Source organism: Sycon ciliatum, chromosome 1 (genome assembly GCF_964019385.1).
Source record: "Sycon ciliatum chromosome 1, ocSycCili1.1, whole genome shotgun sequence".
Taxonomy (NCBI): Eukaryota; Metazoa; Porifera; class Calcarea; order Leucosolenida; family Sycettidae; genus Sycon; species Sycon ciliatum.
Window position 1 is genome coordinate 61,095,663 of NC_088643.1, and position 27,842 is coordinate 61,123,504.

Sequence of the window (27,842 nt, forward strand, 5' to 3'; positions counted from 1 at the left end):
GTGGTTCGACATTTTCGATCTCAAATAATTCGTTCACTTCCGTATTCAGTCGACAATTATTTTGCCGTCATCGAGACTTATTTGGGCCCAAAAGCGCAAAAATCAGTGTAAAAGCATCACTGCATGATCGTACGATAACGCGATCGTACGATCGTGACCAGTGTGATATCCAGGGAGTCGTATTTTACGACTCCCTAGCCGGCCCTGGTGGCACTGGTGATATCACTTCAGTGACGACCGCGCGTATCGCGCTTCAAAGCAGGGAGTAATATTGTACTACTCCCTGCTTCAAAGACCACAGCAAAGCAGACCAAAAAAAGACAAAACCACCAAAGTCACCACCACCACACAACGGTTTCTGTTTCACTGCTGCATGTATTTTGAAGTCTAGTGCCGGTGGTTTCTTTCACGGGTACGGGGTAGGAACTCATTTCGATCAAGCCCATCGCAGAACTGGTGTTGAAGTAGTTCACCTTTGGCGGCGCAATTGGATGATGCGCGGTTGGCGGTCATTGTGAGCTGACACTTTGCGAGAGTTGTAAAGATGAGTTTGGGATATCAGAGTACATTATTGGGAATTCTAGGATCACTTCTTCTGCTCGCCATCTATGTCGTAGTAAGTCCGTCATTTATTGCCTTCGGGCGTTCCGAACTTACCAACGAAGGGCTTTGCACAGTGTAGCTAGTAGCATCCTCTAGTCTGCGGACAACGAAGTCTATTCAGGAATAATGTATTTGAATACTGTGCACTCGGAGCCCGGAGGACTGGCTTCTGTGCCAGCACCCACCAGTACTGATGCACCCCCCCCCCCCCCCCGTACAAAGAATAACTGGCGACAGTCGGTAGGTAGGGAGTGCACAGCTAGTAGTTATCAACCTAGTGATACAAGTCCATGCAAACATGCACACACGTGCTTACACACACACACACACACACACACACACACACACACACACACACACACACACACACACACACACACACACACACACACACACACACACACACGCACACACACACGCACACACACACACACACACTGTACATATACTTTGCTCACTGCCATGACTGGTCACGCGAGCCTCCCCGAAGAGGAGAGAGAGATTCAAAAGGAATCTTTTGAACCGCCCAACGACCGACACCCCCTGGAATCCCCAAACTCTGGGTGGACTTGGAAATGATCCCACTTATGGGCTCACCACACCTCAGTAAGTGAGTGAGGACGAGGTGCAGAAAAGGGATTGACGGGCATCAAGGCCCCGGGATCCAACTGCATTCACCCCTGCCCGCAGTGAAGGTATTTGCTACTAGTGTGGGTGGCTAAACCAGAGTGGATCTGATGAAGGCTTCACTAGCACCATTGATTACACAAGAGTAAATACACCTTCAAGCAGCTGAGCCCATTGCACACACATGCACACGCGCGCACGCGCGCACACACACACACACACACGCCGTCCAATTCCGGTGTACTCCTTGTGGTGTAGACCAGATGTACATTGGGGGTGGATTCACATGGCTTCGCCAGTTGTGCGAATTAGGCAGTTACCTGGTGCTAATCGTGATCTGTTTCATTCAGATCTTGTCCGCTGTTGTTGCTATAAGTATAAGAGAACATCTGTGGCTGTGCATACCGTGCATTTTCAGATTTGCGTGCAGGAGCGCAAAGGGGGCATGGTACATGGTGTGTGTGTGTGTGTGTGTGTACATGTACATGTATGTGTGTATGTGTGTGTGTATGTACATCTATGTGTGTGTATGTGTGTGTGTATGTGTGTGTGTGTGTATCCCTGCGCGTTTGTTCCACTCCGGCACTGCAGCCCACGACACAAGCAGAACCCAACGAAGGCAGGTGTATCTGGTATGGAGTCTGCTCAGCCAACAAGAAGCAGTACTGCCCCTATAATGGTACGGCCAAGGTACTGAAGGAGCAGCAAAAAGGTGCTGAGGCCCTGCACATCCTGAAGAAGGTCTGTCCATGGATGTACGCGGGCGAAGCTACCCGCCTTTGCTGTGACTATGATCAGCTTTACAACTTGCAGGATGGCGTCCAAAAGCTGTCAGCCATATTCGGTGGTTGCCCAAGCTGCTTGAACAACTTCCGGCGCTTGTTTTGCAGCTACACGTGTGACAAGAACCAGAGCACGTATATGAGAATAGCTGCCACGAAATCTAACAATGCCACTGGACAGCCACGCACCTCGGTGACCAACGTCACCATTGCTGTGGAGGCCGCACCGCTTTCGGCCACTTTCAACAGCTGCGCCAACATTCTGTATAATGGCCATCTGGCCACCATCGCAGTTTGCCACTTGAAGAAGACCAGTCCCTGCCCAGAGGCACTCTTCTGGCACAGCATGGGCAGCATGAAGGAAAACCCGTTCTTCTTCAGCTTGCTGTCGTCGGGTCCGGAAGTCCAGGGCCTCCGGCCGCGTACGTTCCCGACCATTGCTTGCACCGAGGCTGCACCCGGTCAGCTGTATAGCTGCCCTTGTCAAACGTGTCCGGCGAGAACTGATTGCAAGTCTGCGCCGGTTAAGCCACTGCCCAAGAAGCAGAGCTTTGTTGTCAGCATCGATGGCGTCACCTTCATCATGGGCTGCATCTTCATTGCCTTCCTCTTCACGTTCTCCGTCTTCATCACCTACAAAAGTGCGTCGCCACGCACCCTGACGTCTACGTTCCTGCTGGACTCCACCTCCATCAACGGCGGGAGCGCCGTCATTGCCACGGCGGGACAACGCGGCGACAAGCTGCGCAGGAAGATCGATGCTGTGCTTGGTGGATGGTGCCACAGCTGTGCTCGCAATCCATTCAAGGTCTTAGTGCTGTCGCTGACGGTCGCTGGCCTGCTTTGCTGCGGCATCGTCACGTTCAAGGTATGCACTACATGTAGCTCTGTGAACTTGCAATGATGATGAGAAGGATGTGTGGATTTGCATTTGGGATATGCCTGTGTGTAGGAGGGAGGGAGGGCGGGGGTGGGGGGGGGGGGGTACTTTCCCTGTCTCATACCCCCTTTCTTCCACTTTACCTCCTTAATCAGTACCATATTGATTGGAACAATCGACGATGCAATTAGTTGTTCAGAGTGTAGGAGTGTTCTCCATTCTCACTCTCACCCTGTTTTGCGTTACTGTACTGGCATGACTAGAGCCCCTGTCTTGAATAGTTCCCCTCTCTTGAGTAGTTAGTACTAGTTACCCAGTCTTGAATAGTACCCCTGTCTTGAATAGTACCCCTGTCTTGAATAGTACCCCTGTCTCTGAGGGCCAATGGACAAGAATAATGAATACAGCCCTCTCTAAAGTAGTGCCTCCTCGGCTCGTATTTCCCATTTGCAGATTTGTGTACTAACCGGACTCATTTTAATGAGGGAGGACCTGCATTGTTTTGAAGTCTGCATGTTACTCTTGCCATCTGCCCATCTTGTCTAGGTCATCACCGACCCCGTGGCGCTCTGGTCAGCTCCGAACGGTGAATTTCGCCACCAGAAGAACATATTCGACAAGAACTTTGGACCATTCTATCGGACCCAGATGCTGATTGTCACCTTGGACGATGGGCCGGAGCTGTTCAATCGGTTTGACGAAGCTGTCAGTGCCAAAGACGTAGACCAAATGTGCGAAGATGGTGAGGTGACAAATTACACCATTGGCCAGGTCTTCCGCCGCGGAGTTCTTGAAAAGGTAAAGCTCTACCACATGCTGTCAAGTATTTTTTGTTGTTGCAGCCACGTATCATTAATACAGTACATCTTGATGACGCTGGTGATATTTTCAGCCTGGAGACAAATCCACCCGTGTAATGACATGCATAACACTAAGGTTACGTTTGGTTGGTCACATTCCCAAATGGGAATCACTTGGAATCACTCGGAATCATTCTCGCCCGTTTGGTTGGTCAAAAAAGTGCGTTAGGTTGGTCACATTCCACATGATTCCAGAATGGGAATCGCTGAGAATGATTCTTTTTGGAGAATGATCATTCCACCTCACATGCTGGAATGAGCATTCTCATTCCGGAATCAAAAATGATAATGGCTGCCACGAGCCAAACAATGTAGCAACAGGTTCAAATGCCTCAAATCATGCACTCAGAAGTACCATGACTCTCTCAAGGAAACTAGAGTCGGGTAAAAGAAAAGACAGCCGCCGTTCCACAAAGACATCATGGAATTGTTATATCAAGTGATTCCTAATTGATTCTGGCGCGTTAGTTTGGTCAGGTGATTCTTGCCGATTCTCATTCCAGAATGGTTGTCATTTACATTCTGAAAATGCCCAACCAAACGCAACCTAAGTAGGTATGCTGTGTTGGAGATGTGATGCTGGCCAGCGGGTTGGCGTGTTATAAACCATCGTTGCTGTGCATTGCCACTGCGTGTTTGTGTGCTGTCCGTAGGTGCTCGAGTTGCAGGAGCAGATCTCCAACATCTCCGTCAACGTGGACTCGAAGCGCGTCACCCTGGAGGACATCTGCTTTGCTCCCTTGTCGCCGGACAATGACAAGTGTGCAACGGAAACTGTCCTGCAGTACTTCCAGGTAAGGCGTTGACATTGGAATACTTTGTTGTCGATAGCAACTCAATCCTCTTCCTCCGTGCTGCCTTCTGATCCCTGTCAGCGCCAAGAGCTCACAACTTCTGTTTTTGAGTCAGGAAAAGAATGCAATTGCTGGCTGAGTAGTGCAACACATCCACTGGACTTTAGGACATTGTGCGATTGACAACAGCCTTCTTTCTGTGCATAGAGCTAGCGCAACAATTTCACACACATTGTATACAAAGACCTGAATGAAAACCAAGGCGAAGCGAAGGTTTCATTGCAGACCTTTGTTTGCCATAACATTTGGCATAAATCCAAGGTGAAGACCTTTATTTTGTGTAAACAACACACAAAAGTGACCACAATTCCAAGGAACCCTAAAAAAAGGAACGGTGTCTTTATTTTAATAGTTTACTTGAAGACAAAAGGCAGTCACACTTGCCCAGTCCATGTTCAGTTTCTTTTTGCCTGTATTCCACCTGATGGGAAGGGGCAATAAAAATACCCGTGGAAAGTTAGGGACATGTTGATTGTGAAGAGAGCCTGGATCTTCTTTTTTTTTAGCGTGCTTATCTTTGTATTTCTTGACAAACCAGAATTACACTGCGTCCATCGAGCTATGAAGCCGAGACCTCTGGTCGGCTGAGCTTAAATGGGCCCCACCACCACACTCCATTATTCACTTCAGTATCTGGAGATACTAGGTATGTGGATTTTGTAGAAAAAAAGAGAGAAATAAACACTGGATAACGCCTTGTGAGTTGCGATCGCTTTTGTGTGCGGGTCTTTATGAAGATGGTTTGTAATTCTATATATACAAGTCTGTATATCTGTCCTGCATCCTTTTTGGCATAGAATAACATCACACATCTGCGGCGCGTTAAAAGCGAAGACTTCCTTCAATGTGTCACAGACTCCTACATCGATCACATGATGGAATGCACATTGTGAGTATCCGTTTCAAACATGCTCCTGTGTTGTAGCAGTCTATAGTGGTCCATTTAGTAGCTGATCTCATAGCCGATTTAAACTTGTGTAGAACTGCTGGCATGACTTTACTGCATGTCTACTTTGCAACTCTAGGTCCCTGTGCCCCCGCGTCTGGCATGCAGATACTCTTTTCTGAGTCTTTTGTCACCTCTCTTTCTCCTCTCTCTCTCTCACACACCCTCTCTCACCATCACTCTCTCTCTCTCCCTCTCTCTCTCTCTCTCTCTCTCTCTCTCTCTCTCTCTCTCTCTCTCTCTCTCTCTCTCTCTCTCTCTCTCTCTCTCTCTCTCTCTCTCTCTCTCTCTCCTTCCCTCCCACCCTCTCCTGATATTCTCTATATAATGGTAACGTGCCTAAATTCGTGTTGTTCTTGTGTATACACATACTTGTGGGTACAGGTGCATGTATGTGTGTGTGTGTGTGTGTGTGTGTGTGTGTGTGTGTGTGTGTGTGTGTATGTATGCGTGTATGCGTGCGTATGTGTATGTGTGCGTGTGCGTGTATGTGTGTTCAAGTACCCTCCGTAGATCTTACCTCTTTGCAGTGTGTATCTTACCGCTAAGTCTTTGGCTAGCCTATTCCCTGCCCAAAGATCCAGTGTCCATGAAATGCAATAGCCATTTAGGCCACTGTTGCACTGAATTATGTACCATGTAAACTGCCACTTCACACCAAACTTGGGCTTCTAAATATTTACGCGACAATACAACGTCGTATGGCATCCAGCCGGTGTGACAAACCTCTATGGTGTTGGTCTGTGCTTGGTGTTGTGTTCTGTGCTATAGTAATCCGCTCGAAACGGTGTCACAAACGGACGGCTTAAATCTGCCCTGCCTCGGTGATTTTGGCGGCCCTGCCTATCCCAATGTGGTGCTCGGTGGCTACGGTGGAGGTATGCGTGATAGAATACGGGGAGAGTGGCAACAATCTATTAGCCGAGTGTGTGTGTGTGCGTGTGTGGTGGTCAGGAGAGGGGGAGGGAGGGGGGGGGGGGGGGTTGTGACCTTTCTGCCGCTAGTTTTGCAGGGGCTGCCATCATTGTATTGAAGTACAGCAGAATGGCTTCCGCTGAGAGGTACTGGTTGTGCGGGCAGTGCTCAGGTACAGGGCAGTGCTCAGGTACAGGGAAGTGCTCAGGTACAGGGCAGTGCTCAGGTACAGGGCAGTGCTCAGGTACAGGGAAGTGCTCAGGTACAGGGCAGTGCTCAGGTACTGTAAATATACAAAATTTCGGCACTTCACGATTTTTGACATTTCGGCGGCGATTTATTTTCGGCGTGGGGTAGAGGGCATGGTATAGTGCGACAGATGCTGTGAAAAATTTCATCGGCGTTTTAATTTAGGCGTTTTGGGTCGGTGCCGAATATAGCCGAAATTAAATAGCTGCCGAAAATTTGTATAGTTACAGTACACAACAGAACAACAAGGACAATCAAGGCTTGTTTGCTGCTACTTTAAGTTTCATGCTTACGCAATCATCAGGCAACATGAAGATCGGGTGCCGACCATGCCGGTATATATGCCAGGAGAGGGTGGTATAAAAAGCTGTGTGAGACTGTGGGGGCTAGCGCAGTAGCGGTGATGTTTTAGGCAGGGGGCTGTGTGCAGAGTGTGTGGTTGTTGAAGGCAGGGGCTAGCAGTGCAGTGTGAGCGCGAAGTGTGTGGCTGGTGTGGGCAGGAGGTGGTGAACAATGCGTGTGGATGTTATAGGCAGGAGGCTGTAGAGCTAGCAGTGTGATAATAGCGCAATGTAAATGGATATGTCTGGTGTGGGCAGGGTGTTATGAGCAAGGTGTGTGAACGTGAATGGTGTGGGCAGGAGGCTGTGGAGACATGTTTAGGTGACACCGTGGTTTTTTAGGAGATACTTGTTCTCGTGTCGGCACTTGGACACCATTTCGGAGCGCTTGTTGAGGCTGGACGGTGACCCTAGCGTGTTCAGGATGTGATACTTTTCTCTGGTACAGAGGGAACACCGCTTCGTGATGTTGGAGTATGCCCGGGCGCGATCTTTTATCCTCCATTCGACTTCGTATTGGGCGTTGGATTTCTTCAGCTTCCAGATGTAGTTGGAGAACTCAGTGCAGCTGGAGTACTTCTCGTATCTTGTTGTAGTCATGTGGTTGGCATGGCGTGACTTGAATGGTGGCGCCGACATACCGGTGTATTCCTTTTTGGTGGGGCCTGACGTTATGGATGCCACATATATCAGCTCCGTCGTTTGGCATTCACCGTTGAGTGGACAAGATGGCTTGTCTCGGCAGTTGCAGGGCTTTTCCGGTTTTTTCGTTTGCGGGCAGAGGACCGCTTTGTTGTGGCTTTTGATGCGTGCAGCCATATTTGGCATGCAACTGTAGCTTATCTTGATGGTGTTTTTTGTGAATATTTTTCCGAGCTTCGACTGCGGGGGGGGGGGGAGTGCTTCTTAATGAGCGCGAGGAATCTTCCACCGATGTTTGTTTTCACATTACGGCTGTAGGGCGGGTTGTACCAAATCACCTTCCTCTTCCTTTTCTTCTTTTTGCTTGTTTTCTGTTTGAACTCTAGCGTGCTAGGGTGGCCGCTGGCGTTGAGGGCCTCCGCGTAGGTGGGGATAGCATCACGGAACACCGCCTCTGAGCAGGAGATGCTTGCCAGTCGGTTGTTAATTCCAGCTGGGATGTTCTTAAGGACTTGCGGTGGGTGATTGGAGTTGACGTTGACATACAGTGGGGTGTCGTTGGGTTTTCGGTACGGTTGGTAGGTTCCTGTACAGGGCAGTGTTCAGGTACAGGGCAGTGTTCAGGTACAGGGAAGTGCTCAGGTACAGGGCAGTGCTCAGGTACAGGGCAGTGCTCAGGTACAGGGCAGTGCTCAGGTACAGGGCAGTGTTCAGGTACAGTGCAGTGCTCAGGTACAGGGCAGTGCTAAGGTACGGGGCAGTGCTCAGGTACAGGGCAGTGCTCAGGTACAGGGCAGTGCTCAGGTACAGGGCAGTGCTCAGGTACAGGGCAGTGCTCAGGTACAGGGAAGTGCTCAGGTACAGGGAAGTGCTCAGGTACAGGGAAGTGCTCAGGTACAGGGCAGTGCCCAGGTACAGGGCAGTGCTCAGGTACAGGGCAGTGCTCAGGTACAGGGCAGTGCTCAGGTACAGGGCAGTGTTCAGGTACAGTGCAGTGCTCAGGTACAGGGCAGTGCTAAGGTACGGGGCAGTGCTCAGGTACAGGGCAGTGCTCAGGTACAGGGCAGTGCTCAGGTACAGGGAAGTGCTCAGGTACAGGGCAGTGCTCAGGTACAGGGAAGTGCTCAGGTACAGGGAAGTGCTCAGGTACAGGGAAGTGCTCAGGTACAGGGCAGTGCCCAGGTACAGGGCAGTGCTCAGGTACAGGGCAGTGCTCAGGTACAGGGCAGTGCTCAGGTACAGGGAAGTGCTCAGGTACAGGGCAGTGCTCAGGTACAGGGAAGTGCTCAGGTACAGGGCAGTGCTCAGGTACAGTGCAGTGCTCAGGTACAGGGCAGTGCTAAGGTACGGGGCAGTGCTCAGGTACAGGGCAGTGCTCAGGTACAGGGCAGTGCTCAGGTACAGGGAAGTGCTCAGGTACAGGGCAGTGCTAAGATACAGGGCAGTGTTCAGGTACAGGGCAGTGTTCAGGTACAGGGCAGTGCTCAGGTACACTGAAGCACCTGCGGGATGTGGACAGTGGTACAGGATAAATGCGGGATGCCGGAGCCTGCTGCACCAGGTAATACAGCTGCTCGTCTATCACCTGTTCTGCTGCCATCCGCAGCAGGAGCTTCGGAAAATATTCCACATTGGTGTGGCCATGAAGAGGTGGGGGTTCCCGGGGTTCTACCCTGGCAATTCTTTTTGAAATTTGGGTGCAAATAGCCCATATTTTATTGCTTCAAAACTCACAAGATTATGGTTCTTGGTGCGGCGCACTGGTTCTGATGCCTCTGATCGGTGGATTTTGTATTGTATTGTATTTTATTATTTTACTTGGGCATTCCCAACAGACCCTTACAGGGTGCCCAAAATCAGTGCTATCCTCCCGTGTTGTATTTCTGCACTTCCTTTTGCTTCTTGCTCATGGGGTGGTGGCGTCCCACGGAAGCGGAAATGTGGTTCTTGACCCGCCCGGTACGCAAACCGTCCAATTTGTTTTTGTTTTTTGTTTTTTTTTGGGGGGGGGGAGTTCTTGCTGTTGGTCCGTATGTGGAATTTCCTTTTCTTTTGCCATGATGCACGGTGAAACATACGTATGAGCCTACCGTACTGATTGCTGTTGTTACTCTTTGTCTGTTTCCGTGCATCGCACTAGTGTCCTACATGAACGCCACCGCTCTGGTTGTTACGTACCTTGTCAACAATCATGTCGATGCGGCAATGAACAAGCCGGCAGAAGAATGGGAGAAAAGGTGAGCAAGATTTGCTGAAATACCATCATACCGATACTCCCTTGGAAGTTGATTGCAATTGGCTGTCGCAGTGGTCAGAGTTCTTCTTGCACCATGATTCAGTCACAGCTGGCAAATTCTCCAGTTGTACAAAGCTGCTGTTGCATGTCTCTCACCGCTTTCAAGTTTCTACGATTGTGTCGATGATGCTTTCCTGTGCATGGTTTCTTTGTCTGTTCATGCTGCGGCTGTGATGCTAATCACAGTATACTGATATTGTGTGTATGTTGGCACTCCAAGTGCAGTGAAACCTCATTAGGAAGAAGAACACTGATAAGACAAATGTTTGCCTAAGAAGAACTAGTATTCTTAACTGTATTGGATAAAACCCGGTGTATTCACTGGGTAAAACATAATATGGATAAGAAGAACTCCCGTCATTGCGAACAAATATCATCGGTCCCTTGATGTTCGTCCTAATAAGGTTTGACTGTACATGCACATGCATGGGCAATGTTTGTTGTTTCTGTTGCGTATTGTAACAGATTTCTGGAGACCGTCGAGTCTTTCAACAAGACAGTGTCGTTCTACACCAAGCAGCAGTGCCACTTGTTTAAGAACTGCAACCACAGCACGTCCATGGCCACCGTCAACCTTAACGTGGCCTACAGCGCACAGGTATGCACGTGCGAATGCACGCACATACACACATACTGTCGTGGACATGGAAATCCAGTCGATTGACCGGGGCCGGCGCCCTCAGCGCGTACAGAACGTTGTTGCACGCAGTGCACATGTAATGTTGATCCGATGCGACCAGCGTGCTGCAGCTATGTGTGTACTGTTTACCCACGGCTGCATGGCCTGCGCCCTGGGGCCGCTAGACGTGCGACCGGATTTCCATGTCCACGACAGTACATACATCATGGTTCTAGCCAGGTCAAAATAGTAGGGGGGGGGGGGGGCATGGGAAACAGTTACCCTATATCCCATTTTTCCACTTTCCAATATTGTCTTGCCACGCCAAATGCAACGTATGGGGCGAATCCCTGACTTCACCCCAGACAAATGTGCCTTTATGAACCATCTACGCATGAAAAACATGAAAATCGGAAAATGAGTAGGGGGGGGGGGGGCGGTAATTTTTCACAGGGGGGCGTGCAAACAGAGTAGGGGGGGCGCTGCGCCCCCCTACCCCCCTTTGGCTAGAACCCTGCATACATGCATACATACATACATACATACATACGTACCAATTTTCGTCTGATGATCGATTAAGTTCGTGAAACTCGGAGTTACGAAACCACAACTGCTCGTTCTTCTGTCTACATACATACATACATACATCTTGATCTTGATCCTGCCGCCAAGTCTGGCTATGCAGTCACCGAAGGGGCAGGTCAAATGGTACTAGTCACCCTGCTGCATCGGTGGCGTGTCCGGCCGCTAGTCGAGCGGAAGGTCCGGTGACAGGCGGAGCACTCCAGGGGTGGTGCCGCTGTAGTTTGGATGTCAGTCAGTTTGCACTTGCGTCGAGTCCTTCCACCGATGGACGTGAAGTTTCGCTGGCATACAAGGCACGTCAAATCTGGCCCATCTCGAACTGCTGGCGGTTTCCGTTGTTGTTGCTGCTGCCTTCGAGGCTGGCTGAGGGAATGAGCTGGATCATTGCCGCACCGATGGTTCGCTAAGCCCCCACGAGATAGGAGCCAGCGGTCGCACGTATCACACTGAACAGACCCAGACTGCTCTCTCACCGGCTTTGCTCGCTCCACTGTGCACTTGTGATGCGCCATGTAGCGGGGCTGTGAGAGACATACATACATACATACATACATAGAGCGAGGGAAAGCCGTTGACCATTACATGGAAGGTGCGGGAGAAGAGCCGATCATACAGATGTGAGTCAAAAAATGCAATCTTTGTACCGCGGAAAAATTCCACATCCTGACTACACCCAAGAAGCTCCTACTCAACAAGCGGTCTGAGATGGTCTCGAAATGCAGGCATGAGAATAAGTTCCGCCTCGCAAATTTCACACCTATCAAATGAACTGACCAAGTACATGTACTGTACTGCACTGCACTTTGCCTGAGCACCCATTTAATATTATTAATACAGTCAGACCTCGCTTAACCGCACACATCCGTTTTCCACAGAAATATCCGGATAGGCGAGGGAACCGGATAATCGAACACACATACTGTATGTAAGCATGGCATATGCTGTACATTTGTAACCAACTATTTTCTTCCGGATGGCGAAGGATCCGGATAAACGAGGACCGGATAAGCGAGGTCTGACTGTAACAAAATCCCTTAGCCTGTAGTCGGCGATGCCACTCTGCTCACGCCTGCCCGTCACCAAACGACTCCCTACTTGTAGCAATCTCACTGGCCCATTGCCCGCCACCCTCCTGGCACCTCCACCCATCTGCTGTACACTGCCTCCCCATCGCCTCTTTCCGCGCTTTCATGCTCACACCTGCCTGTTGCCCGCCACCATCCTGGCGCGACAGCTTTCTCCCCATACCTCACACCAGATTTAGCGCTAAATTTGTTTATGCTTGTGGCCCTACGTGTTTATAAGCATACTGTTGGGTAGACCCGAGTATCAGTTGTCTGATGATTGCCTAGCGGCATGAAACTCAGAGTTACAACCAACCTGAACGTCCTCCGCTGAGTCTGCTATGTACATACATACATACATACATACATACATACATACATACTCAATCTGCGGACAGCATGCTGTTTCGTTCTTTTTGAACTCATCAGCGCAGCACAGAGGAAATGAGGCCGAACCTGATAGCAATGGAAATAAAAAATTCCAATCAGGCCCGAACGTACCTTGCCAGAGTGCTCAAACTGACAAGTCAGTGAGCTCTGCATAACGCAAACAGCAAAGGCACTACCCCACGCAAGAGTGCTCAACTGCTACAAGAGCAGGAGCGAAATACTCAATCTGCGGACAGCATGCTGTTTCGTTCTTTTTGAACTCATCAGCGCAGCACAGAGGAAATGAGGCCGAACCTGATAGCAATGGAAATAAAAATTTCCAATCAGGCCCGAACGTACCTTGCCAGAGTGCTCAAACTGACAAGTCAGTGAGCTCTGCATAACGCAAACAGCAAAGGCACTACCCCACGCAAGAGTGACATACATACATACATACATACATACATACATACATACATACATACATACATACATACATACATACAAGTCAGAACAACAGATGGCTTGATCAGTCACAACTTAAAGTTTCATGCCATCTCAGGCACTCATCAGGTGATATGAACATCAAGAAAAATAACCCACTATTTAAAGCCCAGTATGGCGGGACAAGGATAACAGAAATCGTTAGGGGCTAGTGTCACGGCTCTACCTTCCCGGTATCGAGCTCTCGTGGATTTCTGCTGGAATTCACAACAGTGTACATACATACATACACTTGAGAGGGACGAAAAGCGTTTCTTCTGTAACTCTGAGTTTCACGGTTTTAACCGATCATCAGACAGCAACTTGACTACAATTTTCAGAAGATAAGATTGATATAGGCTGCAAGCTTGGATCATAGCGCGAATGGATGATCCGGGCTGATAGTGTAATTGTAAAAAAAGCTTTTCGTCCCTCTCAAGTGTGTGTACTAGGCTCTGCACCTTGGTGTATTGAGCACTCTCACGAGCAACCACAACTCCCTCCGAGTTTACATACATACATGCATACATACATACATAGCCCAAATGAAATCACTGTTGAAATTTCATTTCTGCACAGTAGGGTTCAATGGCTCATTCTCGTATAATCCATTGAGTCCAATATTGGTCTGTTTTTCTTGCAGCGCTCCATCGCCGACGAAGTCTCACGGGAGAGTACCTCCGACGTGGTTGTGCTTGGCCTCAGTTACATGCTGATGTTCATGTATGTAGCTATCACACTGGGAAAGATCTCGTTCAGCCATCCGGCCACACTCCTGGTAAGTATGGCTACTGTAGCATGGTGCACTCTCTAGTAGCTAGGGCTGAAACAAACACAATTTCTCAGTAATCGAACTTTCTTGACGTTAACGAACGAACGAATATTCTTTATTGACAACTCGACCAAATCGTCAGAGTTCCGACATGTTCATGATACTGCCGAAAAAGTCAACTTTGTGGAGGAAACGAATGCCATTGCCATCACAGACTTCAGTGGCCATGCCTCGCTCGCCCTCGGGAAAAACATCGCCCCAGAAGCGCTGTCGGATGGCTCCGTAAAGTAAGGCTGTGCGCACGCCGCGCTGTGCTGCCGTCACTCAGGTACGTTGAAAATCGATGGCTTGAATATTCGTCTCTGGGAGACTGTCGGCACGGGGATCACTCTCCGCATCTTCCCCACCATAAGCACTGTGCGTGGCCAGCGAACTGCGCTCATACTCACACAGACTTCGTGTACCAGGAGTAGTAGCATATCAGGAAGAGAAAAGAATGCAGTTTGAATATTCGTCACCTCACGAATATTCGTCCTGCAAAGCTAAACGAACGCATGTTGGAATATTCGGGAAGTTCGTTTCAGCCCCTACCCTCTACTACTACTGTAGTGCAAATACTGTAACTTCACAAGTTTTCGGTGTACTTTTATTTTCGGTACTTTCGGTGCGTCTATTTCATACCTAAAATTGCAATACACCGAACGAACACTAACGCACATAGTCCAATACGGAACTGCTTCTCTGTACCTAAATTTTCTGTGTTCGCCTAACCTGGCCTTTTGCCCTCATACCGAAAATATTGAGCACCGAAAATTTCTGAAATTAGAGTATCCACTACTATCCAGTAGGTGGTACTACTCTCTGCATTGTTTTACTAATAACTAGTATGCTGTGCCTGCAAACACTGTGGCACTCACTACACTAGTATGCTAAACACAGCTACTGAATTGACAAGTATGAGTGCAGTGCGCGCTCATGGATAGGACAAGGCTACGGCAAGTGCATGGCCCAGGGCCTACATGTACAGTCATGTAGAATCGTAATTGTGAACACAGAGCTGCTATGCGTGTAGTCATGAGGGTAGATTTCACTGTATTGGTAATTTGGTCTGGCTTGATGTGGCGGGTATGTATGGAACTGCAGGTGTCTACACTATATCACCTTGTAAGGTATTTCTTCATCTTTTCACGGGCTGGGCACAACATCCACGCAACTTCTGACACTGTCCATCTGCATGACTCTGAATCCTCTCTCTCTATCTATCTCTCTCTCTCTCTCTCTCTCTCTCTCTCTCTCTCTCTCTCTCGCCAGATCAACTCGAAGGTCTCTCTGGCACTGGCTGGCGTGCTGCTGGTTCTGCTGGCAGTGGCTGCTTCTGTGGGCACACTGGCGCTGCTGGGCGTTGACGCCACATTGATTGTCTTCGAGGCCGTGCCGTTCTTGGTCCTGGCTGTCGGTGTTGACAATCTCTTCTTGATGGTGCAAGCACTTCAGGTGTGTATAGCTCAGCAGCTGTATCTCATCACTTTTCCTGTGCTGCTCCTAGTGCTGTTAAGTGCTATTCTGGGCTCTGCAGCGCTCTGGAAGTGCTCGCCGCGGGGTACTTTATTTGCAGAAATCCCACGAACTTGGTAGCTTTGCTGTATGGCCCAGGGCATCGCTGGGCGGTACTCAGTCATTTACTCGCAATCTCACAGTATCGATCAAAAGATCGCTTTCAGCATTTCGGTCAATTTTGACCATCACTGAGATGAAGTGGGCAAAACAACATCCATGGCGAGCAGTAATCCACATGTGTGCCTGTAGAGGATCCCCCCCCCCGGAAAAAGTATTCTGCTGGGCAATGGAGGTTCTGCAAAACGAAAAATCGTACGAAGTTTCGCAGTGGGCCTTGCGAAAATGTGTACGATTTTTTGCACGAACTTTGTGTTCTGCACATTTTGCAGTTTGCACTTGCCCAAGTGCACGTATGCGGTGAACTAGTCTTGTTGACTCGATCTCACGAAAGTTCATTTCGCGTTCCCTGCAAGTTTCGCGTCCAAAGTTGCGAAAGTTCGTGCGAAGTTTCTCACTTCATGTCGTAGAGCGAAAGTTTGTACATGTATGCATTTTCGTTTTGCAGAACCTCTCTAATATTGCTCTAATATTGTTGTAACTTCGCTGAGGCCCGCCCTCCCTGTCTGAATGTTGATACCAGCACTACCACAATGCATGTAGTCTTTTACTGGAAAGTGTCCCAGACAACGAATGAATGTTTAAAAACACCCTTGCCAAGACTCTCAGTGACTACCTTTGTTCATGTGCTCACCCTCTTCTGGCGATGGCTCTGTTTGCTTCCCCACTCCTGTAGCGTGATGAACGCATAGAAGGCGAGGAAATCTCTGCCCAGGTCGGCCGTGTCCTGTCCGCCGTGGCACCAAGCTTGACGCTGTCAGCGCTGGCCGAATCGGTCGCCTTCTTCTGCGGTGGGTTTCCTGGGGCCGTTTGTTCTATTTTGTTTTGTATCAAAATCTCCCAACACAGTGAAGCCACTAGTCATCATTCCAACGCACATGCGTGCGGCAAACTTGCTGATTCCGCTCCGTGAAATGACTATGTACACGGCAGGAGATGCTGTATGGTTGCATAATGGCTGCATATATGGTTGCATGTGCATGTATGTATGCATGTATGATTCTTGGACATGCTAATACTGTAAAAGCCATATATATAACGAAGTGCTAACTCTAACGAGTTAACGAGGAGAAATCTGTCGTTAAAATAGAAATCGATACATATACTGTCCTATTGAGCGTTGAGAATGAGTGAGAATCGTTACCTTTGGTACACGTAAACTAGTCAATTTTGGGAAATCGTTATATATGCGCCTCGTTAGAATAATGGCTTTCACAGTACTGTGTTTCATCTGTTTTGTTTTTTGTTGTTGTTGTTTCTTATGGCCTTACACAGGTGCTTTGTCAGACATCCCCGCTGTGCGCTCTTTCTCGCTGTACGCCGGTCTGGCAGTGCTGTTCAATTACTTCCTGCAGGTGCGAGGTGGCCTTGAAATACCGTGCATCATTCATACCCTACCTTGAAATACCGTGCATCATTCATACCCTACCAAGCTACAATGTACACAGTCATGTGTACGTGCGTGCGTGTATGTGTGTGTATGTGTGTGTGTGCGTGTGTGTGTGTGCGTGTGCCTGTGTACGCGCATGTTTGGTGGAGAAAACACCGTCCAGGGACTCACGACTTATTTCTGGTTTTGAACTCTTCACTCAGTGGCTGTTCATTTTCTCTTGCTTTGCATGCAGATGACAGCATTCATTGCTTTCCTGTCACTGGATGCGCGGCGTCAGGACAGTCAGCGCATGGATATCTTCTGCTGCTTCCCTGGCGGTAAGAAGAATGGCTATATCAACTTGGAAGCAGAGGACTGCTCACCAGGCTGCCTGTACCGCATCTTCTCCAGCTTCTATGCGCCGGCGCTGCTGCACAAGTTTGTCCGACCAGTTGTCGTGAGTGGTTGCCCTTCTGTTTGCTGTTTGCCCATGTGCATCTGTGTGTGTATCCCGTTTTTGTGCATGTGTGTAGCTTGTAATTGCCCCGGTGTACCCGCGACATCGGCTTCAGAGATGTACACGCGCGCGCGCGCGCGCGTGTGTGTGTATTGCACATGCAATAGATGTGCTGTGTAATCACAGTGCACATGCATTGTCGCTACGGTTACTGACTGTATGGCCATGTAGATCTCTGCAACCAATCCAGCAGGGGCAACCCATTCCGCGTGTACTAGTATACCAGCACTGTGAGCGCACACACACACACAATGCTGACATTTTCTTTCTAAAAGTTGTAACTAGAGTTTTTCAATGCAGTTGGCTTCAATCCACCCATTGTATTATGTAGAGTTACATGTGTATTGGTTCTCCCATGCCACTATTTTCTCTTGGAGATCCTACCCCCTCCCCGTTGCTTGGAGATCGTACACCACCCACCCCTGCCCTGTTACATTTAAATCTCTATGAACACGCTGTATGCCTCATGCTGGTTGGTTTTGTTTGCATGTTTTGCTGCAGGTGTGTGCATTTTTCGGCGTCTTCTTCATGTCGATTGTAGCCACGACTCACCTCGAAATTGGTCTGGATCAGACCACGGCGCTACCCAAGGTATGATGACGTCATAAGTCGACCTGCTCTTTTAGAAGAGTGCTCTTCCGGGGGGTTTTCCTTGCCCGGGTCACTACAATAGTGTGATGAGTCAGTACATGTATCTATCAACAAGAAGACCGAGTACTGGAAACGTTATACCATATTGTGTCAAGATGTACTTGTAGTCTGCACTGCGATCATGCAGTAATGTGATGGGTAAGTGTCTATCAACAAGAACGAATACTGGAATTGTTACACGAACTGTTCCTTGTCATGATGTAGCCTGAGTTGAGATCATGCAATAGCAGTGTTCCAACTTTTGGAGGAAATTCGTTTGCAATGGCTGCTATTGTTTCCTTTTTCTTTCTCTCTGGTGTAGGATTCCTACCTTGTCCCGTACTTCGGTAATCTGAGCCGTTACGTGAAGGTCGGCGCCCCAGTCTATTTCGTCGTCGATGGAGAGTATCCGTACAATGATACAAACTATGCGGCCAAGGTAAAAGGACTGTGTGTGTGTACGTGTATGTGTGCGCGTGTGTGTGTGTGTGCGTGTGTAATTATGTGCTCGCCTGGTTCACAGGTCGCGTGCCGGTGTGGGTACTGTTGATCGTTTTAACGGCCACCGGTGCCTACTAACTTCTCCCTCCGTGTGCGTGTGTGTGTATCACTGTGTGTGCGTGTCTGGGTGTGTATGTGCATTCAGATCTGCTCCACTGGTGGCAACTGCAGCCGGAACTCCTTAGTGCAGCAGCTCAACAGAGCTAGTCAGCATCCGGAAGTGTACGTTATCCTTTCCTGGCTTGCACGCCTTGCTGCCATGCTTTTAGATGGCTGACAGCTTTTGCAATGATTATTGGACGTCAAGTTCCTGGTCCCATTGTATTGAACTTGCGCGTTCACGAGCACAGCGAAGGCAGAGACACTTCGTACGGGGAAATTGTTCCGCCTTTATTGCAAGGAGACTGCCATTGCTAATGATATTGTTCCGGCACTCTGTTTTGTGCAACACCTCTATTTTGATACATACACTAGTACTAGCATTCCAGAGCCTAATGCCATGGGGAGGGGGAGGGGGGGATGTATGTACAGTGTACAATGAATATGAAAGAGGTGTACTGTAGTCCCATGGATTTCCATGGTATATCTCACACAGATTCCAGCGGCATCTCATCCACTGTCTCTTCACAGACACTGATCGTAACCGTTCTCTTGCTCACCACCACTACAGGTCGACAATAGCACAGCCGCCACTGGCGTGGCTTGATTCCTACTACGAATGGATAACTCCAGCCACTGCATGCTGCCGACTCAAGAACTCTACCGCTAGCAGTCGTGACTCGGGTCTTGACTTCTGCCCACCAACAGGTACGACTGACCTGCTTTGCTTGTTAGCTTAGGCATCACGATGCCGGGATAACTCTTAGGGGAGGGGTGCTTGTCAGCTTTGGCTGAAGATTAATGCTTCAGGCATATTTAGGCATGTTACAGGAAATAACCTGGTGAATGTTATCCCTTATAACTTCCACGCCGTGCTGTCATGGTGCCAGAGTTGTTGTAATGTTGCAAAGTGCAACAAGAGTGCAAGGGTACAGTATCGCATCATCATTGGCATAAACCCAGCATAATGTAGCATAATCACTGGCATAATTTGGGCATAGTGGAAAGCATAATTCAGCAATTTACCAAGCATAATCCGTCAAGGGCTGTTTGTACTGAGTTCACCATACCATTATATTGGACCGCAGCATAGCATAGCACCATCATTGGCATAATTCCAGCATAATGTAGCATAATCACTGGCATGATTTGGGCATGTTGGAAAGCATAATTGAGCGATTTACCGATCATAATCTGCCAAGGGTTAGTCATGAAGAGGCGTGTGCTTCGATGTTACTTTATGATTGATGACCACTTGTGTACAATGGTGCTCGACATACCTGTGCAATGTTGTGTTCTGCATGTTCGTTATCCGATATGCCTATACAGACCAGACATCAAAATGTATCGACTGCCTCCCTGACGGAAAGACACTGCCGACTCGTGATGAATTTGATGACTACATTGAGGACTTCCTTCACAGCAACCCGTCAGCCGCATGCCCCGCAGGGTGAGTTTTAACAATCTAGTTCTGCGACTTCTTTGCCAAGCAAACATAACTGTAAAGAGATTAATGATAATTAGTTTCTTATCCCTTGCCCCTCTTGGCCAGGTTTTAGTTTCTACTGGGCTCAGTTCCCACCGGGCCTTGATTGCTTTCTGGATGTGAGTCGGCACCCAATGTGTCCTATTTACGTCCTAAGTCCGATGTGGACATGAATATCAAGTTAGTTTCACTCCTTTCTTCCTCCTCGTGCATGCTGTTTCATGTTGATGCTAACAACATGGTGTGTGTATGTGTCTGTGTGTCTGTCTGTGTGTGTGTGTGTGTGTGTGTGAATGCATGTCTTTTCTGTTGCAGTGGGCATGCTGCCTTCAGCTCAGCATTGAGCTTTGCTAACCGCAGTGCTAACGACAACAGAGACACTGCTATCAAAGGTATTGTGTGTGCGTGTGTAACTGTTATTAAGTATGGCTATACTCAGTACCAACGCATATGGCCGATTGGTTTGCATGCCTGCCTGCGACTCATGAGGTCCCGAGTTCAAGACCCGCGCTAGTAGTAGGAGCGTGTAAAAAGACTTTTTACGCGTGTTGAACTGCGCCGACACCCACGGTCAACTGGGTACTCACAGCTCGGAGTGAGAATAACAAGGATGCAGTTTACAGGGTTATGGGCCGTTACACGCCCGATTGGTTGAGAGACTAACCTCCTCTCCCCTGACTCACTTGTGAGGTGTGCATTCGCCACTAAGGTTAACAGGCATAGTGGTGGCCTGCGGGTGCGAAGGCTAGTTTGTGTGTTTCTGAACATTCAAGCGATGCCGACGCGGATCCCGCGAATATTATATTATACTCAGTAACCTTTAGCTGGGCCCGGGACACCATGTCAATAACCTTGAGCTTGGCACCCCTGGGCCGGGACACCATGTCAATAACCTTGAGCTTGGCACCCCTGGGCCGGGACACCACGTCGTTGCCAAGAGATGTTAATAGCCTTTCACTGGACTTCCAATTGTGCTTCATTCACCTTCTTTCAGCTTCACACTTCATGACGTACCACACGCCGGCTAATGACTCGGCTACCTTCATCAATGCTCTGAAGCAGGCACGAGATCTGGCGGACAAGATGACGGCTGCCATCGACTACCCTGGCATCAAAGTCTTTCCTTACAGGTGAGTTCGAATAATGCAGTGCAGCATACAACGTACATGTACGTGTGCATGTGTTAGTGGTCACACTGCAGGCTGCGTGTCTGATGCAGTGCACCACACATGCATGACACATGCATGCACAGTTGCACATACACACACACATGTGTGTGTACATGACTTTGTTGTGCCAGTAGTCACACTCGCTGTGTCTTTTTCCCTGCTTCTTCCAGAAGAGGCATGTGAGCCTAGAAGTCACCCACTTTTGGATGAGCGTGCAAGAACGCTCTTCCAAGAAGTGACAGCTCTTGACAAAATAAAAGAGGCTGACATGTATTGACCCATAGTCTAGTCGTACTGCCTATAAAATGCATAATGGCACAGCCTGCCTGTACATCACTGGTCTTCAAATGGATGTAGTTCCTCGCCCCACTTCACAGCTTCAAGCCGAACCACAGCAAAGTCTTGTTCGACTAACATACGTGTTATCATTTCTCTGTCTCTCTATTGGCTTGCTTCTCTCTCTCTCTCCCTCCCTCTCCCTCTCTCTCTCTCTCTCTCTCTCTCTCTCTCTCTCTCTCTCTCTCTCTCTCTCTCTCTCTCTCTCTCTCTCTCTCTCTCACACACACACACACACACACACACACTCTCTCTCACACACACACACTCTCACTCTCTTGTGTGCGTCTTTCCGTGCATGTGTGTGCTTGTTTTGCATCCGGTTATGTCGTGCACACGCGTCTACATAGCGTGTTCTACGTGTTCTATGGGCAGTACTTGAACATTGTCAAGTCGGCCGCTATCAACCTGACCGTGGCTACTGGTAAGTAGGTATCAAGTCATGCTCTTGGTCAGTCTCATGGTCATTGACTGTCTCTTGTTTGTACCTCATGGTCATGGTGTGGTGATTGCATTCAAACCGTATGTGCATACTACTATTATATAGCTGGCACCCTCAGCTAACCCAATGAATACACACCTTCTGTGAGTGTCTCTCTTTTTCTCCCTGCCTCTCTCTCTCTCTCTCTGTCTCTCTCTCTCTCTCTCTCTCTCTCTCTCTCTCTCTCTCTCTCTCTCTCTCTCTCTCTCTCTCTCTCTCTCTCTGTCTCTCTCTCTCTCTCTCTTGTGTGTGTGTGAGAGAAAGAGAGGGAACGACATGGAGCAGTGGAATCATCACTATTCACCTAATCAGTGGTCTTCTTTCTTCTCTTAGTATTCACTTTGTTGGCTAGTTGGTTAGCTGACTGCGAAACATCTAGCTGACTAATTGTTGCCACTGGCTTAATTGCAGCATTGCTGTTTTTGTTGGTGGTGGTGGTGGGAATGTATGTTCGCTTGTGTGTGTGTGTGTGTGTGTGTGTGTGTGTGTGTGTGTGTGTGTGTGTGTGTGTGTGTGTGTGTGTATGCAGTTGCCCTGTTCATAATCTCGTACCTGATGTTGGGACTGCGAGTTCGCCAGGCTCTCTTCATCCTGGGCACTGTGTGGATGATCATTGTTGATGTGATGGGCGTCATGTACCTCTGGGACATCAAGTTCAATGCCATCTCACTCGTCAACCTGGTTGTGGTAAGTCACAGGGAACAGGGCAGCACATCAACTGCATGCAGCCCATCAATCCGAATCGTGGTCAGTCAATGCGTGTGTGTGTGGGGGGGGGGGGGGGGGGTTAAGTAACGGTGCATGTTGAATTAGCCCGTTGCGCAGTGCCAAATACAGAAGGTATGAGTAATGTATGTGAGTACGCTGGGATCAACAATGCAGTCTGTTCAACGCCCCAGACGACCATGCGCCCAGGTGGCTGTGTGTTCATGGTACAAATTACGTCATTGCGCAATGGGCTTATTCCTTGGCTGGCCTTACAAGCTGTAACATGATGGCAAGAGTTCATTGCGACTGTGTTTAAGGATCGAAGCGCTCTGTACTACCGGTACCTGCACTGTGCTATCTGCCTGCACCGCGCCTTTCACGTGCGCACTTAATCCCACGACCTGTGTACATTCCAAGACTGTCCGTGTTGAGGGAAGGTGTGTGAAAGCACCAAGGCAGTGCTGTAAACATGTGGCAATTGTTCGTTCTATAATTTAAAGCCTGTACGTGTACAAGAGAGTTGTGCGTGTGTGTGTTTAAAACCTGCTCAGCCAGTGAGGCTTTGCTCTGCACAGCGTCTTCTTACTTGTGAGCACCTTTTCTTGATGTTCTCCTGTGCTCATGCAGGCAATGGGCATAGCCGTGGAGTTCTGCGTTCATATCTGCAACACGTTCTGCTGCATAAGGACCGGGACACGTTTGGAACGCGCCCGCTCTGCCTTGATCACCACTGGCAGCTCGGTGAGTAGCAGCCGCGCGTCCAGTCAGACCTCGCTTAACCGCACACATCCGTTTTCCACAAAAAAATATCCGGATAGGCGAGGGAACCGGACTATCGAACACATGTACTGTATGCTGTTATTTGGTATTAAACCAACAATTTTCTTCTGGATGTCAAGGGATCCGGATAAACAAGAACCGGATAAGCGAGGTCTGACTGTACTTGTAAAGTGCCTGTCCTGTTCTTACACGGTCGCTTGGGACTCACACCATTACATGTGTACATGCTGATTTTGGTGCAAAGAAAAGGAGGTTGTTCTCCGGCAGCTGAATCGGATTGGGGGCATCTATATCAGCAGTGCTAAGTCCCACTTGTAGATAGCACCGACCGTCTGCTTTCTTTGCTTGCAAACAAAGTGTGAAATCTTCAACAACACCCTGTGCATGTTGTGTATGTTGTCTGTGTTCCCAATGTAACGTCCAAACAGGTTCTCAGTGGTATAACACTGACAAAGTTTGGTGGTGTAGCAGTGCTGGCCTTCACCAGCTCCAAGCTCTTCCAAGTAAGTTACCATGTTTGGAACAATGTGGCCAATGTTGCTAGTGTGACGGCTGTTGCTGCTGCTGCTGCTGCTGCCGCTGCTGTTGTTGTTGTTGCTGTTGTTTCAAATCTTTATTCTCACAATAGCCAGTGACCAGTAAGAGATATGTTGTTGTTGTTGTTGTTGTTGTTGTTGTTGTTGTTGTTGTTGTTGTTGTTGTTGTCCTCGAAGTAGAGTGAATAGGACCTGTCTCTGTGCCAGGACAGGTGTTGTTCTGTCCGTTTCTATCCCTTGAGCCCAGACACTGCTTGACCGTTGTTCACAGTACATTACACACGTCGCGTTGCTCACTACGGCTGCACGTATGTGTGTTTGTGTGCGTATGTGTGTTTGTGTGCGTGCGTCTGTTTTTGCATATGCAGGTATACTACTTCCGTATGTACATGTCCATTGTGTGCGTTGGGGCTGCTCACGGCCTGATCTTCCTGCCCGCACTGCTCAGCTACATTGGTTAGCCGTCGCTGCTGTGGTGTCAGTAAGCGAGGTGCAAGTGTGCTTCTTACACGTGCAGCTCAGCTCAGCTCTGTTTCTACTCGGCTCTTTTTTTTTATTCTTAGATCAGCCATCTAACTGTGATCTAACTGTGCTAATTTTGTTGTTACAGCAGACTAGTGCTTACGAGATGGTGTCCTTGTTTTAAAACTCTCTTTATATAATTATAATCCCATTGGTGGCATGGCAAGGTAAACGCGCTGCACTGCCGAACCAGATTTTCACAAACACACACACACACACACACACATCATGCACACACACACACATCATGCACACACACACACACACACACACACACACACACACACACACACACATGTACCCAGTCATATGTGCATTCTTTCCCTGTGTGTGTGTGTGTGTGTGTGTGTGTGTGCGTGAGCGCGCGTGTGTGTGCGTGCGCGTGTTCTTACGGCGAGTGGTTACGTTGCCTTGTGCCGGCATGGTGTGTGTTGCACCCGTTATGCTGTGTACGAGTACATGTGGCCTTTGCAACGCGTTGAACCATACCTCTTTGTGTCATCTTATCTCCAAATCCATAATAATTTTGCTGTCCTTACATTTCGTGCTGTTGAATGCAGCACATAACATACTTGCGAAAAGATGCTTGTTTTCACTTTACCTACTAGTACTAGGATATCCTTGCTACCTTTCTACAGGTGCAATCCTCACTCATGTCATAACTGAATTGATCATTTTGTCCAAGACGCTGCTGCACATGCACTGCATGGCATTGTTTTGTCCGGGGGGCCACTATGGAGCACTTTGTCTGCGCAATCTTGTTTCACTTACATTCCTGCTACTGCTGTTTTCTTCGTTTATTCAAAAACTGTTGTTGTTGTTGTTGTTGTTGAGCTTAGCTGGTTGCTATTTCGTAGCTGTCGGGTACGTGTACTGTGTAGTTGTTTTGAGTGTCACGTCATTTTTCTTTCCGCCCTGAGCAGTTTGCTGGGAGTTTCCTTTCTCAGAACCTTATTCGCCTGGTTTCGCCTTGCGTATACGATGACTCGGTATTTCTACGCATGGTGTTTTGACATTTTGACATTTTCCAGTTCTTGTCCTTTCCACAGCATTCACCTTCTATTCCCCCTTCTTTTCGCTCTGCTATTACCTCTCTTTTCTGCCATGTTGTTGTTGTTGTTGTTGTTGTTGTTGTTGTTGTTGTTCGGCGCTGTCATCGTTCTCTTTTTCTTTCTGTTGTTCTATGACCATGACGTGTGCACAATCATTGTTAGTTACATAGTAGTAAGTATGTGTAGTTTATATTACTAATGTCACGTGTGATTATAAAGTTCATGAACTAAAAGTCTTTTTGTCCGAGGCCTGCTGTTGGTGTGACTTGCAGACGAGGCTTGGGCTGAATCGGGACTCGCAGTGGATGAAATGATCAGGCTTACAACCAGGCAACCACGTGGTAGGACGCACATGGAAGGGGCCGCTAAAGATTAAGAGGTTGGGCGTACACCCGGTACCCGGACATCCGCATGGTAGGACAAATGCAGAAGGGCTGGTAACTTGGTCTATTAAGTAAATTGTGCAACAAAGCAAACAACAACAACAACAAAAAGGAACCGTGCTCAAAGTTCAAACTCGGTGCAAAAACGGTACAGCTGTAGTACAGTACAGGAATCATTATAATAAACATGCCGAGTGTGTGTGTGTGGGGGGGGGGGGGGGGGGGTTCTCTTGGCAGTTCATGTACGATGTTAGCAAGAGTATACACATCCCCCAAGTGTGCAACTCTCTGCATATGGCCCATTATGGGGTCTGCAACGACGAAAACTCACATGCCATGCTCCACTCGCATTTCAGGTACATTTCGTACAACACATGTGAACTGCAGTTGAGGGAATGGAAAGGGAATAGTCTGAAGGAAAAATTGACTGTCACCACCAGGACTCGAACCATGGACTTTCGCTTGAGGCCAGCGATGCTCTAACCACTGAGCTACGGACTATGGTGCAGTTGTCATCCCAGCAGAGACCGTTCAACTTTCTCTTCAAACTTCATAACTCACACTTCTTAACTCCGAGTTTCACGCTTAAAGCGATCATCAGAAAACAGTAATGAGAAATCTGGACCAGTATTGGTTTATATACTCACAAAACAAAGTGTAAATGGCTGCATCATGGCGCAAATCAAAAAGTTGTGAATGGTGGCAGTAAGTAAAAACGTAGGGCTGAAACGATTATACCGAATAATCGAGTACTCGTTTGATAACTCTAACGATCGAGCAATCGTTTAGATTACCGATTCTGACATGTCACATGACAATCGACATGGCAACAGCGAATCCTAGCGCGACTTGCCGTGCTTTGAATCAGCCACTGAAGACCTGTGAGCGCTTGCAGGTCTCCGATTTTCCAATCGGAGGAATCGGAGCACGCCTAGGCGTGCTCCGATTCAGTAGTACGAAGTAGTTCGTGCAATGCATGTCAGAAATGGTATCAAAGCATTCGTACTCGGACTCAAGTGCTAGAATCGGAGCCCTCCGCGCTAGCGCGCGTCGGGCTCCGATTCCGCACTTTCGTCCTCGTACTCATGCTCGATTCCATACTTACGATTATTTTGCGTTTTTTTAATTTGTGTCCAGAAAGTACGGTAAACCCTCGTTTTGTGACGTTTGAATCAGTTTCCGCTGGGAGTATGCAGTTGCCGGGGGTATGGTTTATATTCTGAGGTTAAATTGACTTCAAAACTGCCATGCTTCGGAGCTACCCTTTCACTAATGCAGATTTGTTGGTATTATGAAGGCATAGTTTGTGGAAACAGAGTAATGTTTGCACAGAATTATGACTCTATTTGCTAACGATTATAATCGATTACTCGATCGTTAAGCTAAAGAGTAATCGATACGTGAAAATCCATGATCGTTTCAGCCCTAGTAAAAAGTAAAGTTTGCACGTCTGCGTTACCACCGGCTATACAATTGCGTTGAGAAACACAACCAGCTTAGGAAGCTTCGCATAAAGCGTAAATGGCTGCATCGGGGGGGGGGGGGGGGGGGGGGGGGAATCTAAAAGTGCGAATGACAGCAGTGGAGAAAGGTGACAACCACTGGAGCCGGTTGTCTCTTACATCACCCTCACTGGGAAGCACATGAGTACAGTGAACTATTATTGTAACTACACTTAGTGTACTTATAATAATTTCACGACCACGTCA

The 27,842-nt window shown here is 48.4% G+C and overlaps 1 protein-coding gene across 1 annotated transcript; it reads left to right on the top strand.

Moving 5' to 3' along the window:
• The first annotated feature begins 345 nt into the window (after positions 1 to 345).
• On the top strand, positions 346 to 25,975 carry LOC135804705 (NPC intracellular cholesterol transporter 1-like). The gene is made up of 25 exons (XM_065318645.1): positions 346 to 616; positions 1,822 to 2,880; positions 3,439 to 3,690; positions 4,406 to 4,546; positions 5,404 to 5,495; positions 6,324 to 6,430; positions 9,840 to 9,936; positions 10,461 to 10,593; positions 13,759 to 13,893; positions 15,199 to 15,381; positions 16,238 to 16,352; positions 16,837 to 16,916; positions 17,187 to 17,390; positions 17,952 to 18,041; positions 18,403 to 18,519; positions 18,727 to 18,803; positions 19,252 to 19,388; positions 20,010 to 20,130; positions 20,482 to 20,558; positions 21,161 to 21,296; positions 22,022 to 22,095; positions 22,682 to 22,839; positions 23,488 to 23,601; positions 24,069 to 24,143; positions 24,545 to 25,975. The coding sequence occupies exons 1-25, from the start codon at positions 545 to 547 to the stop codon at positions 24,635 to 24,637; spliced, it is 3,939 nt and encodes a 1,312-aa protein (XP_065174717.1). The 5' UTR covers positions 346 to 544; the 3' UTR covers positions 24,638 to 25,975.
• The last annotated feature ends 1,867 nt before the right edge of the window (positions 25,976 to 27,842 follow it).

Excerpts from the sequence above, each read along its gene's own strand:
- LOC135804705 (XM_065318645.1), top strand. The coding sequence starts at position 545 with ATGAGTTTGGGATATCAGAGTACATTATTGGGAATTCTAGGATCACTT. Across the intron at positions 6,431-9,839 it reads GCTCGGTGGCTACGGTGGAG|TGTCCTACATGAACGCCACC; the intron begins GTATGCGTGATA and ends GCATCGCACTAG. Across the intron at positions 20,559-21,160 it reads CAGAGACACTGCTATCAAAG|CTTCACACTTCATGACGTAC; the intron begins GTATTGTGTGTG and ends ACCTTCTTTCAG.